We start from the raw sequence: 13,773 nt of genomic DNA on the forward strand, positions 1-13,773 counted from the left end.
ATAAATACTTTATGTTAATATTAATATTTATTATTATTATTATTATTATTCAATTTTAATTTGACTAAATTGTTTTAAAAAAATTTAATTTACATAACATCCTTATTCCCAAAGTTTGTTCCTAAAATTCTTTCCTATCTATTTATTTGCTAACATAAATTTTTCCAAAATTTATTCCTTTTATTTAAATAAATATCTTTCATATTATTATTATTATAATATTATTATATTTACCTCTCTAAATTCAATCCCGTGACGTGGCCGTGCTCTCTCATCCTCCTTACCTTTCCTGTTCCATTTTTTTCTCTTGAGACACCTACCCCCTACTCATTTTTACGGACTCCACGCACATCTTCATTTCCTTCCCCCGTGGCAAGAGTGTACGTCCTTCACATCTACTCCCTACACGTGTTTAAATACTCCATACACACTTTTCTTTTTTTTCCTTTTTTTAAGGCAAAACCTAATCTAAATTCAGATTTTTTTTAAAAGAATGTTGAAATGGTTAAAAATTACTTAATAAATATAAAATACAATTAAAATCTTATCTGAAAAATCGATCTCCCAAACTTTCAAACAAAAAATTCTAATTTATATTTAAAACTTTGAAATACTAAAAAGTCTTTATATCTTCCTTTAATTTATTTAATTTATTTTTAATTTATGATTTTACCCTATAATTTAATTTGGGGCATTACAAAACAAATATGATTATCTATTTTTATTTTTATTTATTAAGGGTATTTAAATTAAATAAAGATGATCACTATTAATTTAAAATTTTATTAAATGACTCATTTATTTTGAGTGAAAAAAAAAAAGGTAAGTTGAAGTAAAGTATTGATGAAATTTCAAATGGGAAGGAAAGAAGATTTACCTTTTTAAATTTGTATTTAAGACACGTGGAGCATGCCACGTCTCAAGAAGAGTGAGAAAGGAAAGACACGTGGCGTTTGAATTGTACCCGTCTTCCCTCCTTTATTAATCCAAAAAGTGGAGTCTGAAGACTGTGTTTCACCAAAACGTTGCGTTTTGGTGGTGTGAGAAAAACGATGTAAAGGACGACGGCACACGGAGGAAATAAAACGCTGCGTTTTGACAATAGGGAAAACAGAAACGGAGAATGCGAGACGCCGCTTCTCACACTGAGACCAGGAAACGGAAAAGTGGCCACCATAAGAACGGACTGCTGGCTCACTCAACACCGAAGACGACGCTCAGGAGCAAAATCCTCGAGACTTTTTCTCTCTCTCGCGTCCCTGGAATATCCCAGAAGAAAGCTCATAGAAGCTCTCCTTTTCTCTGGAGGTCATCGTTTTTCTAGTACTTTTCTTTCATAATTCATACGTGATTGATTCCTACAAATCTTTGTTTTCTTGGTTATCTGTTTGGAAAAGGAAGGAGTTGTGATGGGATTTTGAATTTCGTCAAGAAATGATTGGAGTTTCTATCACTTAAAAAAACAATTCTACCTCTAAATTTCTTCCCAGTACCAGATCGGCAGTAAAATTTCATATTCTTTCCGGTGATTATTGTATTGACTCCAAATATGGTATTGGAAATGCATTTTAATTTTCTTTGTTAAAAAGGAAGTTAATCTTCTTTCTACTACCACATAATGGGGAGAGAGAATTTCATATTTCTTTTGCATTGATTATTGATTCCAAATATGGCGTTTGAAATGTATACTTCTATGATAAAGAGGGCAAAAGAAAAAGGGGTTCCAAGACGGTGGTTTTGTGTTTTTTTCCATCTGGTCTGTAGTGTATGTTGTGAGTTTCCAGTCCAGTCTGTTAGCATGATTGGGTAAAATTTGCTAATTTTTATGGAGAATGTTGTGAATCTTGATGGTTTCTTTTTAAACTTTGTGAAATATGATATTGTTTAGATTTGTTTTCCTAAGCTAAAATCCCCAAACCCCTGTTTTTTTCCCCCTTTATTTTTTTTTCTTGCCTGATAAAAAGCACTGTATCTAATTATGGGGTTTAAGGATTTCCTTGGGTTTTTATATATATTTTTTATTTCTTTAATGAGTTTTGATGATGATAGCTATGTAATTTTGATGTTTTGAACTTTGGGTTCTTTTTGTCTCTTTCAGTTATCTAGGCTTGAAAAGCTAAAACCCCAAAGCCCTGTTTTTTTTCTTTTTTGTTTTATTTTTTTCTTGCCTAATAAAAAGCACTGTATCTAATGATTGGGTTTAAGGATTTCCTTGGGTTCTTTTATTTTTTTATTTCTTAAATGAGTTTTGATGACTATGTAAGTTTGATGTTTTGAATTTCTGGGTTCTTTTTGTCTCTCAGTTATCTACGCTTGAAGACCTTCCAGGTTCAGTCAAATATTTCTTTTGTTTCTTCTGAAGTTTGGTTTAGTGATTCTTCTTTTGATTTAAGACTGCTTTTTGTTGGCATTTTGGAAGTAAGACGAAAAACAATTCTTCTAATGGAAAAGTACTTGCAATATAAGATCTGAACAATGCTTTATTAATTATTACCTCTTTTTTATATATAAGATCTGAGAAATGCTTTTCTTTATGTGCAAACCACAAGAAAAGTGTTTTATCTGGTAATGATTTGCTTGGGATGTCATTTTCTACTCTTTTCTCCAATATTGTTTGTTAAGAGCCTGAAAGAATAATGAAGAAAAATAAATTTTAAGAGCTCATGTTAAAGATAATCTGAAAAGTAATCAAAATGAGATAGCACAAATCAGGGACAAGATTAAGAGAGAATCACTTTAGGTGGTTTTGACACGTGCCATAGAGACCATTGAATGTGCCAATAGGGAGGAGTTTTGATTTGAGTTGAAGGGTTATTAAAATATGAAGGCAATCTTGAATTTGGGTTGAGGATTTGAGAAAAGATGTGATGATCTTCAGTTTAACCAAGGACATGACAGTAGAAGGAATTGAGTGATGACAAGGATTCATGTAGCTGACACTCAGAGTAGGGATGGAAGACTTATTGTTGTTGCTGTTGTTCTTGAAAGTCTCTGATCTTTTTCTTTTTCTTCCTACAGTTTTGAGCACACATTTTCTTGGATGCAATGGAACTCTTCGAAAGCTCTTTGCCCCTGTGCCCTAGACATCAACATTGCTCACTGTGGGCTTGGAGATTTATGAAATTTTGTCTTTGTAGTGTGAAGGATGAAATTTCTTTAACGCTTGGTGTGATTAGTGTTATCAGTTGGGCCATTGCTGAGATACCTCAAATTATTACAAATTACAAGGAAAAATCCTCAGAGGGCCTCTCTATTGCTTTTCTCATGACATGGATAGTAGGGTAAATATTTGTATCTCTTTCTCACTGTGTCAAATTGTAGTTTGTTTTATCCTAGGAAAGGAACGGTAAATAAAAGCATTCTAGCCATGTTCTAATAATCTGAGAAGCTAGCCAGTCTAGGTAGTAAATTTTTTCATAAGGCAGTTGTTTAATGAGTTGTGAAATACACTATAGCCAGGATGCAGAGCAGATTTCAATTGATTCATCTGAGTTTGAATTCCTTAGTTATATATCTTAGTTATCAGAATTCATGTTGTCCACTAATTTAGTTATTGTTCCTTTATTTATTCTAAAATTTGTTGCTAGTACCCCCGGTGTACTCTTGTACACTTTATGCTTTTTAATACAATCTCTTAATTATAAAAAAAAAATAAAGAATTTGTTGCTAATGCTAGTAATTGATATCTTATTGAAATAAATTTACATTTTATTTTACCCTGAAAAAACACTCTTAGGTGGGAATCAACCTCTATCGGTATTTATTGCTCTTAATGCATATTATTTAGCCTTTCATGGGATGTCAATTGCATGCAAACCACAATGTGGTGAATTAGTTTGCATGGGATGTCCAGATGCTCACTTAGACCAATCTTCTTAGTTTCACTTAAAAGTCATACTATATTTGAAATCGTCAAAGAGTTGTCATTTGAACTCTTATGAGATTCTTGACGAAACAATTTCTTTGTGCCTTATGAGATTCTAAGATAGTTTCATAGTCCTAATCATTTCTTACTTGCTCAACTTTTTGAATTTTTGTGTTTATGCTTTCATTACAGAGATCTTTTCAACGTTTTAGGCTGCTTTCTGGAACCTGCTACTGTGAGTAGTTCTTGTATTTCTCATACTTCTACTTTTACTAAATTTGTGCGCCCATTCACTTGTGTGTGGTCAATAGGAAAATGTTGACAAATAATAAAAGCAATCAGGTGGAATGATTTCAGGAATTAATAAAAATTATTTCATTCAATTTAGCATACTTGAGTTCATTCAGAATGATTCACTGCATCCACACCTATGTAATATCAAATTTTTAACATACAAAAGCAAGTGACCATACTTCATAATAGAAAATACTTTTGAAAGAAGATCAGCGAGATTGTAGCTGAACACTATAGGAGCCCAATGGTGCTCAGTTGATGAATGGCATCCACATTTTGAGGGGTTCAATGCTCATCTTTACAAGGTAGCAATGAGATTAAATGAATTTGTAATCCAATACCAACTAATAAATCCAATTGTTAAAAATGCTTAGTTTTCTTAGTAGGGTATATTTTGATTGAGACTAAATCATTTCTGCTTGTTTTTGCAGCTTCCAACCCAATTCTATATGGCGGTGGTGAGCATTCCAATATCTTGCATTTTTTCATATTTTAAATTTAATGTCTCTATTTTTGTACATTGTTTTAAATCTGTGCATGTTATTAATTTATCGATTCATCTAATTCACCAGCTTTGTGATCTGCAGTTATATACAATAACTACTCTGATTCTTGCTGCACAATCCATATACTATGGTCACATCTATCATCGATTGAAATCCAGTAGATGGTACCACAAGGTTAGAATTGTATGCAATTTTTCTTCACTTAATATAGTTTGATTTAAATTTTCTTGCCTTCCATGTTTTCTTGAAATGAATTACTAAACCCTGTTTGGGAAAAGAAAACTTCCCACCTGAGAAATCTTTGCAAATTATTGAAAATATGGGAATTTGCTTTTGTTGTGAAAGATGAAAGATGTAGCCAAAGTGTTTTGTGTGGAGAACTTGATGCAGATTCAGAAGGATCAAATTAGAATGCAAATGCATTTGAGGATCCAAGTTCAAATGAGAACCTAGTTAATACGGCACATACAGTTGCTGCTTGTGCTCTCCTGAAATCAATACAATCCAGCCTGATACTACGAGTTGAGATAAAAATTGAATCCCTACCACAGAAGAAACTGTGATTTCTGTCCTTTAAGGTCATGTGCAAATTAAGCAATTGTACTGCTAATAACTATTTAAACCTTCCCAATTTAGCATTAATAGAAGAATTCATTATAAGCATCAAGTAAAAGAGAAACGTCATTGGGTGAATACAAATGTTTGTTGCAAGTACGTGTTCATTGAAGACATTCTTAAAAAGAATTCTTTGAGAATGCCCAGTAAAATATACACAAGGAACCTAGCCTAGATCAAATGTAGCACTTCTACCATTTGTATAATCACTTGACTATAGTATATACTATGAACAAATTGTATCGAGAACCCTTCAGATCTAGTTCACAAGAATAGGGTATATATATATATTTACAAATACATGCATACAGATGAAAGATTTGCACATGCAAATATGTAAAGCTTGTGATATTGGCAATCAGGAAATTCCGCATCTCTCATCTATTATTTTCACAGTTATAAGCATATAGCTTAAAGATTTTTTTATAATTACAGAACAGATAAATTCTATTGTTTGATACTCTGAGAGGCACCCCTATCTGTCTAAAGAATATGTATTCAAGAAATGCATTCTTGGTACTATCCCATATGAAAGAGCTTGAAGAGGCATATAAATGTGACAAAGGCATAGATCTTTTATAGATATATGGAAAAAAATGTTGCAGTGGATTCAACCCTTGTGGAACCATCCTGAGAGATTCATAATCAAGTTCAATCCTTTCCTATTCTCTGTAATTGCTTCACCAATAAATCACAGGTGCTAGTTGTCTTCCTTCCTCTGATGATTTTGAACCACTGAGAGAAGTACTTCCAGTTCTTTTCTCTAACTTGCTGAATCCTGTTTGAGTCCTATTATTAGTAATGTTCCTCATCAGTGAATTTAAAAGTTGTTTTGTATTAGGCCAGATTAACAGTTTCCTTATGACCAATTGAGACATTAGATGAGGAATATGTTTGGTTATAGGTTATAGCTGCTGATATTACAATCAATGACATGGAGTTTGATTCTTGCTTTCTTACCACATATCCATAATACGCCGTTATTCTTTTGTTTGCAATGCAGGAGATCAAGCCTAACCAGACTGGGACAATCAATAAGAATAGAGAGGACAATAACAGTGCTGGTGGGAGACAAGTTTCTGATGGACTAAAAAATGAGTCTAATGTTTTTGGAGAAGTTCCTCTGAGTTCACCAATCCCCGTCAATCTTCCGGCCAGTCCTAGAAATATCTCTCCTTCAAGAGAATTATACTACATGTAATTGATTTCCCTCCTTGATTTAAGTATCATAGTTTGGGTCCTGGTTTGTGAATCAATAGGCAAAACCTCATTATTTTGATACTAATTATGATTAAAAACATCTAATGGTTCTCATAACTTGTTATTGAAGTTGATGCATCCATTTTAGGCCCTATAGCATCATCAAGAAATCAGGTAAACCAATGGCTTTGAAAGTGTCACAGTTTGCTCCGAGTAAATCTGGTTAATGTAGTGTATTTGTTTTAAAATGAAATCACAAGAGCCGTCCTCTCACTTCCCCAATATGAATCATGTCATCCACTTGTTCATTTCTCTGTGCTTTTCATCTGCTACATGTTGATTCATTTAATCAAAAGTGTATTTGGAGGGAGTTCAACTCCTAGTAAGCTCCTTTTACTGATTGACAACACTTAAAGCATGCTGCAAACTAGTGCTTAGTTACTTGTCTTGATCTATAGGATAAGTTGTGCTTAAATACGGTAAATATTTCCCATGAATGTAGTATCTGGTAGGAGGAAATTTCTTCATGTCCCAGGTACCTATCAAATTTTGATTCAGTGGATCTCACTTTGTACCTTTCTGGTTCCAGAAATCACCACAGTTATTAATATAACCATCTGATCAGTGGATCTTAAAATTGCTTTTGGGAAGTGCTTGCATTTTCATCCGATTGTTCTTTGAATCTAAAATTTCTTAAATATGCTCTTTTTTTGCTTTAATTTAAAGAATAATATTTTGGTTTGTGACTTTATCAGGTCTGCAAGATCTCTATCAAAGAGTCATGCCCCTGCAATGGGATCTTTTTTAGCACAGAGAAAAACATCTCCCTCAGTTCATGATTCGAATTCCCTTGAAGAGCCCTTACTCAGTAGTGTAGTTCTGTCACAATCTGCACCGGCATCAACCACTAAATCCATGCTTTCTATGGTGAGCTTTAGCTGAATTTTATGAATATTTATTTATGGGAATCTCTTTTCATTTTAATCTATGAGACAATCTTGTGAGTTCTCTATGGCTGCAGCTCTCAGCAACAATGTTCTTCCTCGGCTGTTTTAATTTCCTTCCATCTGAAAACAACAGAGATGACATTGTTGCAGAGAAACCAAACCAAGGAGGCATTGCGCTAAAAGTAGGAAGAACACTTCTGCAGGTAGGACAAAAGTGATATAATTTCCTCTATTCACTGTTAGAAAATTATACTCATAGCTACACACAGTTGATGGTTTCTGCTTCTGATATTCCCCTTTTGATTATCCAGACACTATAATCCTGTACTAGCCAATCAAAATGCTACATGTTCAGTAATATATGCAAAAGCTTTTCCTATTAAATCCCACTCAGGTTCTATTTATTCTTTATTTTTCTCTCAATTACTTTCCTAGAAATCATCAAGTTGATGTGGTCCTTGGGTTGCAGCTTGTGTTCTGATTTCAGGAAGAAATGTTGCATATCTAGAACTGTCACTCATTATATGTTTCTAATGTATTTAGTCTTCTTCCTTCAAGATTGGCATTAAAGTTTCTATTGCAAAACTAAAAGAAAATAACTTTCTGGAAAATTTAGCATTAATAAATTGAAAATTGCACTTCAGCTAAGTGAAGGTGGAGGGAACAGTGGGATTGGGACCTTTCTCGGATGGTCAATGACAGCTATTTACTTGGGCGGACGGCTTCCCCAAATTATTTTAAATGTGAGATTTCCTTAGCAATTATAGTAATATATTCATACTTTCCAATGGATGATTCATTTTTCTTGGACACAAATAAAGAGAGATTGCAATTTTCTATCATTAAGAACGGCCTATTATTCACATTGTAGAAGCATTGTAATTTCCATTAATTGACTATTCTTTTTTAAACCTCCTTTGTTTGTTGACTCTGTATTTTAGGCCAACTTTATGTTTTTTCTGCTAATAATCAGTTCTGATATGTGTTTGTGGTTGAAGTTTACCTTACTATGGTTTGAATTCATTTTTGCAGATCAGAAGGGGCACAATTGAGGTAAGCACTTCCTCTTGAGGAAATTTTGTCCTAAAGGCCCTTCTATCTTGCAAAACTGTTTATTGTCTCAAATTCTACTGAATTGTCATGCAAAAACACTTGTGAAAGACTACCCTCTAATTGTGAATTATCATGTTCTGTTCTATACTTGTGCAGACATACCCTCTACCTTTTGAAAACTCTTCGTTTGTGCATCTATTTTAAGTCTATCTTCAGCAGTTGTGCATATCCTCTTGACAAGAAGCTGTCCTTGAGGCCCAACTCAAGTAGCAGGGGATAGAAGTGAGGATGTATCAAAGAAAAGAAAAAAATCCTCTCAATAAGAGACTATTTGTACATCCTCACAAAATGCTCCTATATAATCCAATTTTACCTTAGTATCAATGTCAAAGGAAAGAGATATTTTCAGCTATCAAGTCAACAGGGCAGATAAGCCCAGATATGGCATGATAATAATTCATTGAACTTGCACAATGTTATTGTGTTGGTTGCTTTGCCTGGTCCTCACGGTGGTCTCCATTTCCCAACACATATTTCCCTCTCCTCCCCAACCACCCTCTCCCCCCACCCCCACACACAAACAAAGGTGAAAAGAGAGGACTTAGCACATTCTAACTTTTTCGGTCTTGACATACAGGGGCTTAATCCACTAATGTTCCTCTTTGCTTTAACTGGAAATGCTACATATGTAGGAAGGTAAATGACCTATCATTACATTTATTCTTCCTAGCTCAATTGTAATTTAGTTGATACTCTATAAAACTGTGTTGTAATGATGTGTGTCAGTTTCATTTTGTTTTTCTAAAGAAGAATACTTAACCAATTTCCCAAGCCATGTATGATGTATCTTAAGAAGAAACTTTAGTTCCATTTAGTAATTTGGGTTGCTTCAGTGTGATGTTATAGGATATTTGGTCTCATGGACAAATTAAATGTTGATCCTTTTTGTAGCATTCTGGTGAGCAGCTTGGATTGGTCAAAAATCAAACCAAATCTACCGTGGTTGGTGGATGCAGGAGGATGTGTGCTTCTTGATGCTTTCGTATCCATGCTTATGTGTAATTTTTTCATTATTTGAACTTATTATGTTAGATTTTTCAGCATTGGGTGGTTTCATTTCTCTAGGATAACTGAAACCACTCCCCGTTGAGTAGCAGTTTCTTGTGTAGTCTAGTTAAGGAGTGAGAAGAATCAACCATTCATCCACATTTATGACCGTCTTTTCAAACCCTCTTGGATGAGGGTTAAAAGAGTCTCAGTCCCCAAATGAGTTCTCCACAGAAGACAATGCATGATGCCCTTCATTTTTTATAAATTCATAAGGCACGCCATTAGATTTGTTGGAGAAGCAATTTGGAGAATCTATTTGACAAACTATCATTTTCCAAACTTAACTATCATACCATGAGCTCAGCAATTTTCCAACTGTATATGACCTTAATATCTTGTCCAGATTTTAACTCAGTTCATCTATTTCCACTCTCGAACTCCAGAAGACCAAGAGAATAAGGATGGAAACTTCAATGCAGCTTAGCTGGTGACAAAATTGTCATCATGTTTATCATGTTATCTGTCTTATGCGCACAGGTTGCACTGAGCATCATGGAACAGATTACCTACGGGTGAGGCATTAATTGCACAGAATGGGGGTTCCCTTTGGTCTGCAGGTGCTACTCATAGTGTTTTTCTTCTACCATCCTGGTTTGATCTGCAGATGCTACTCTTAGTTGAATACAGAACCCCATGATAAAAGAATAATTGGCATACTGGGGTTGTACAGATCTCACTAGCCTTTTCTTTTTCCTGGTCTTCTTCAGTACAATTTTCAATTCTAGCAATCGCAACAGTGACTTGGTAGTTTTATCCAAGTGATAACACTTCTTTTACCATTAATTCACGTTTGCAGCTAAATTTTCAATGGTGTTTATCACTTATGAAAACAAATTGTCAATTGTCTTATCTTTCTGCTCATATGCTTGGCTTGTGTTTGTATATATGTGTCCTTGAATGAGATAATCATAAGATTAACTATAGAAATACAATAATTATGTTTCATTATGGGCCATGTTTCAGTTATTTTGGGGTTGGCAAACAAAATTTTGGGTGACCATTGTCAAGAATATAGTGCTACGCTCGGCAGAAAATACTGTTTCTGGAAAGCGTATCATGGAGAAAATATATCAGCTTTGTATGGAATATAACATCTACAATCTTTAGGTTTAGCAAGCATACTTCAATGGTACTATTGTTATAGGAGATATTGGCATAAAGTTTCAACAGTGCAATAAAATTGACCCGAGTTTCTTTAAAGCAGTCTAGTTCTGTAGTTGAGAAAATCTGAAGGTAAGCTCAAAATTCTTTTGTCTGAAAGATGCATGTCAACAAAATAAAAGGGCACATTCATCTACAAATAGGGTGTTTTCCTTCAAAAAATAAATTGGTTGCTTGAATATTGTATTCTTCTAAAATTGATGCTCAGGCATGATACTTATTTCTCTTTGTTCTGTAAATGTCCTGACCAATTGTAGATTACTATACTAATTTTTATTTGTTCTGGAATTGTTTTAAAAATTGCATATTACTATTCAAGGTGTGTAATATAAGCTAAGATTATGTATACATGTGCTGTTACAATGAAAAATGAACATATATGCATATTTATGGAGGAAACCATGAAAACTGTGAATGGATAAATGAATATACTATGTTGAGATATGGAATATTTTAGTGCGATAAATCATAGATGTGAGCCACTCTGGACGAATGCTTAAGATCATATCTGGGATCAAGGATGATCTAACAACTGTCATGACTATTTGTGCTATTTCCAATGAATCATAGAAATCTTCAAATCTAGGGATCATATCAGTCCTCTTTCTATTTAGATTCATATGTTGTAATGGCCAGTAGTTGAGCTGTGATTTGTCCTAGAAGTGTATTCCTATTTGTATCTACAATGATCTGTGTTTCTTATAAGATTTTCTGATTATTTTGCTTAAAGGGCTGTATCTACTTGATAGCCATAATTTTTGTAGTATTTGTGTCTATACATGAAAGCTTAAAAACCCAAGTAGAGAATGGTATAAGACAGAAGTATATGGAGTAAAAAGAAACCCCACCCCCAAAAAAAATACAAAATGGTTGCTTTAGACAGTCAGTTATAACCAGAGGCCATGAGATATTCTTCAGTTGCATTAAGGATTGGAAGTTTTACCCTTCTTGGTGTCTCACCAGTGCCTTGAGACCTCTCAGGGGAGAACACAATGTACACAATTTCATTTGGGTCGCCCTCCAAGTGGTAGAGACGCTGTCCAGCGCCATAGCCTCCAAGAAGTTGGTATGATCTCTCTGATTGATCCATTGCTATGCAGAAATCATCAGTACCTATTGGAACAACCCCAAGAAAATTTGATCAAAGAATGAGTTAGTATCTTACATTTTAGATTCCCAGTCCAGTGCAGAAATGTCGTATATGTGTTTTGCAGGGGAGAAATCCCTGTAACCCAATGAAGATACAAGCTTATACTAGTCGGACAATGGAAAATGAAGAGCAACCTACTCCAAATACCCCAAAGTAAACACTCACAAGCAGCTAGTTCCAGCTGAGTTTGATAGATGAACTCCAGAACTGCAGAAATCTCCTGCTCAAACTGAAGAAAGGGTCCAGTCTCAAAGTTCATCTTCCTTAGCTTACACAGGCCCTCTCCCAGTTCCATCATAGCCCCTCTATGGTTCTGAACAAATTAATTTAAGATGCCCATCATTGAAAAACCACACCACTGATCTTCAAATATAGCCAGGGAAAAAGAACACAGACCTGGTTGAACAGGTGATGAAGTCCTACAGCACACTGCAGAATTCCGTGGACTAAGGTCCTCACAGGATCCTCAGCTCTGTTCCAAATCTCCTCCAGGAAGTCATGGCATCTGTAGTAGTCCCTGCTGTTGAAGAGGGCGACCGCATCATCAAAGTTGCATTCATCCTCATCCTCGTCCTCTACTGCAGAGAATCGATATGATATGGGAAGGAGGTGGAAAGTAGAGGTGTGCTTCAACAAGTTGGGTTGAGTCTTGGGGTTGGGAAACGGTGAGAAAGGAGAAGAAGTGTAGGGAGAAATGTGAGGAAATGATGAGGATGAGGATGAAGATGAAGATGAACAGAGAAAGGGGAGTTTGAGGAGGGCTGAGGAAGCAGCCATTGATGGATGCATTATATGAATGTGTGGTGGAGGCTATATATATATATAGTTATGTATGTATTTAAAAAGATGAATTATTATTTTGAAAATATTCTATTCATGTGATTTGGTAACTTCATAAAAAAGTAAAAAGATGAAAATTAATTAAATATATTATATTAAATATTTATCAAAATTTAATATATTTTATATTATTTGCTTTTACAAATAAGTGAATAAAATTATTTATAATATTATACTTTTAATTTATTTTATATTATATATATTCTTCTTTAACTTAATATTTTTATCACATTCTTTGTGCGTTGTCTTGTTTATTTTTTAAAACATTTAACACATCCACTTTTAAATTTTTACAATGTTAGAATAAGATTCAAATAATAGGTATCAACTTGCTTCCTTTGAAAAAAATAATAATAATACAAAAGTTATAAAAATAAAAATATTAATAACAATAAAATTAAAATAAAAAATAAAAAAAAATTATTTTTAGATTTTTGAAAAATTATTGAGGTGTGTTTTTTCAAGTTTGTTTGTATTCATAGGGTGTATCTTACAGAGTGTTCTCTACGGTAACTCTTTTATTCACTCTATTAAGTTATCAGAAGTACTATTCAAAGGTAAAGTCCTTATTCTATTCCTTCCTTCGAGGAAGGAATAACAGACTTGCTTAATAAAAGGACTATTATCTATACTTGTCATAAGTACTATATTAAGGAAAAGTCCTTATTCTATTCTTGACTAGGAGTCAGGAATAGGGAACTTTGATACTATTAGAAGGTAAAGTCCTTATTTTATTCGTTCCTCGGAGGAAGGAATAGTGGACTTATATGACTAAGGTCAAGTCCTTATTCTATTCCTTACTAGGAGTCAGGAATAGTGGACTTGCTTGTTACAATACTATAATTGTATAACTAATATAACTACTGACCGTTCGTGCCCCTTATCAGGGTCACTCTCTAACTAGAAAAACAAACAGAAGGAACTTCCTTTAGCTTTTTTGCCAGGGGAGTTCCCCTGGACCCCCATATGTCACCGGGCTCCCATATGAAAACTAACTCAGGAAAAATTGGAAGATCCGTTCCTGCCTCTTTT

General features: G+C 34.1%; 2 protein-coding genes across 5 annotated transcripts; one reads left to right on the forward strand and one right to left on the reverse strand.

Moving 5' to 3' along the window:
• The first annotated feature begins 1,038 nt into the window (after positions 1 to 1,038).
• On the forward strand, positions 1,039 to 10,398 carry LOC117921352. Of its 4 annotated transcripts, XM_034839222.1 has the most exons (13): positions 1,042 to 1,308; positions 3,019 to 3,281; positions 4,058 to 4,100; positions 4,591 to 4,617; positions 4,747 to 4,839; positions 6,284 to 6,477; positions 7,236 to 7,407; positions 7,502 to 7,630; positions 8,072 to 8,170; positions 8,460 to 8,480; positions 9,118 to 9,176; positions 9,432 to 9,522; positions 9,934 to 10,398. In XM_034839222.1, the coding sequence occupies exons 2-13, from the start codon at positions 3,046 to 3,048 to the stop codon at positions 10,012 to 10,014; spliced, it is 1,245 nt and encodes a 414-aa protein (XP_034695113.1). In that variant the 5' UTR covers positions 1,042 to 1,308; positions 3,019 to 3,045; the 3' UTR covers positions 10,015 to 10,398. The 4 variants fall into 4 exon arrangements, with proteins under 4 accessions (XP_034695116.1, XP_034695115.1, XP_034695113.1 ...); XM_034839224.1 differs by lacking the exon at positions 8,072 to 8,170 and having other exon boundaries at positions 1,040 to 1,308; XM_034839223.1 differs by lacking the exon at positions 1,042 to 1,308 and having other exon boundaries at positions 1,335 to 3,281.
• Positions 10,399 to 11,244: 846 nt separating this feature from the next.
• LOC117921353 lies at positions 11,245 to 12,678 on the reverse strand. Its single transcript, XM_034839227.1, has 3 exons — positions 12,298 to 12,678; positions 12,067 to 12,214; positions 11,245 to 11,864 (listed from the first exon to the last, which is right to left on the reverse strand). Exons 1-3 carry the CDS (start codon positions 12,676 to 12,678, stop codon positions 11,635 to 11,637), a joined length of 759 nt encoding a protein of 252 aa, XP_034695118.1. The 3' UTR covers positions 11,245 to 11,634.
• Between the last annotated feature and the right edge of the window lie 1,095 nt (positions 12,679 to 13,773).

The sequence above is a fragment of the Vitis riparia genome, chromosome 8 (genome assembly GCF_004353265.1).
Source record: "Vitis riparia cultivar Riparia Gloire de Montpellier isolate 1030 chromosome 8, EGFV_Vit.rip_1.0, whole genome shotgun sequence".
NCBI classification, from domain to species: domain Eukaryota; kingdom Viridiplantae; phylum Streptophyta; class Magnoliopsida; order Vitales; family Vitaceae; genus Vitis; species Vitis riparia.

Bases quoted from the DNA above. Each gene is read 5' to 3' on its own strand.
- LOC117921352 (XM_034839222.1), top strand. From the start codon at position 3,046: ATGGAACTCTTCGAAAGCTCTTTGCCCCTGTGCCCTAGACATCAACAT. The intron at 8,481-9,117 runs GTAAGCACTTCC...CTTGACATACAG, and splicing joins TCAGAAGGGGCACAATTGAG to GGGCTTAATCCACTAATGTT. The intron at 9,523-9,933 runs GTATCCATGCTT...TATCTTGTCCAG, and splicing joins GTGTGCTTCTTGATGCTTTC to ATTTTAACTCAGTTCATCTA.
- LOC117921353 (XM_034839227.1), bottom strand. From the start codon at position 12,678: ATGGCTGCTTCCTCAGCCCTCCTCAAACTCCCCTTTCTCTGTTCATCT. The intron at 12,215-12,297 runs GTCTGTGTTCTT...TAATTTGTTCAG, and splicing joins TTCATCACCTGTTCAACCAG to AACCATAGAGGGGCTATGAT. The intron at 11,865-12,066 runs GTGAGTGTTTAC...TTGTTCCAATAG, and splicing joins TCAGCTGGAACTAGCTGCTT to GTACTGATGATTTCTGCATA.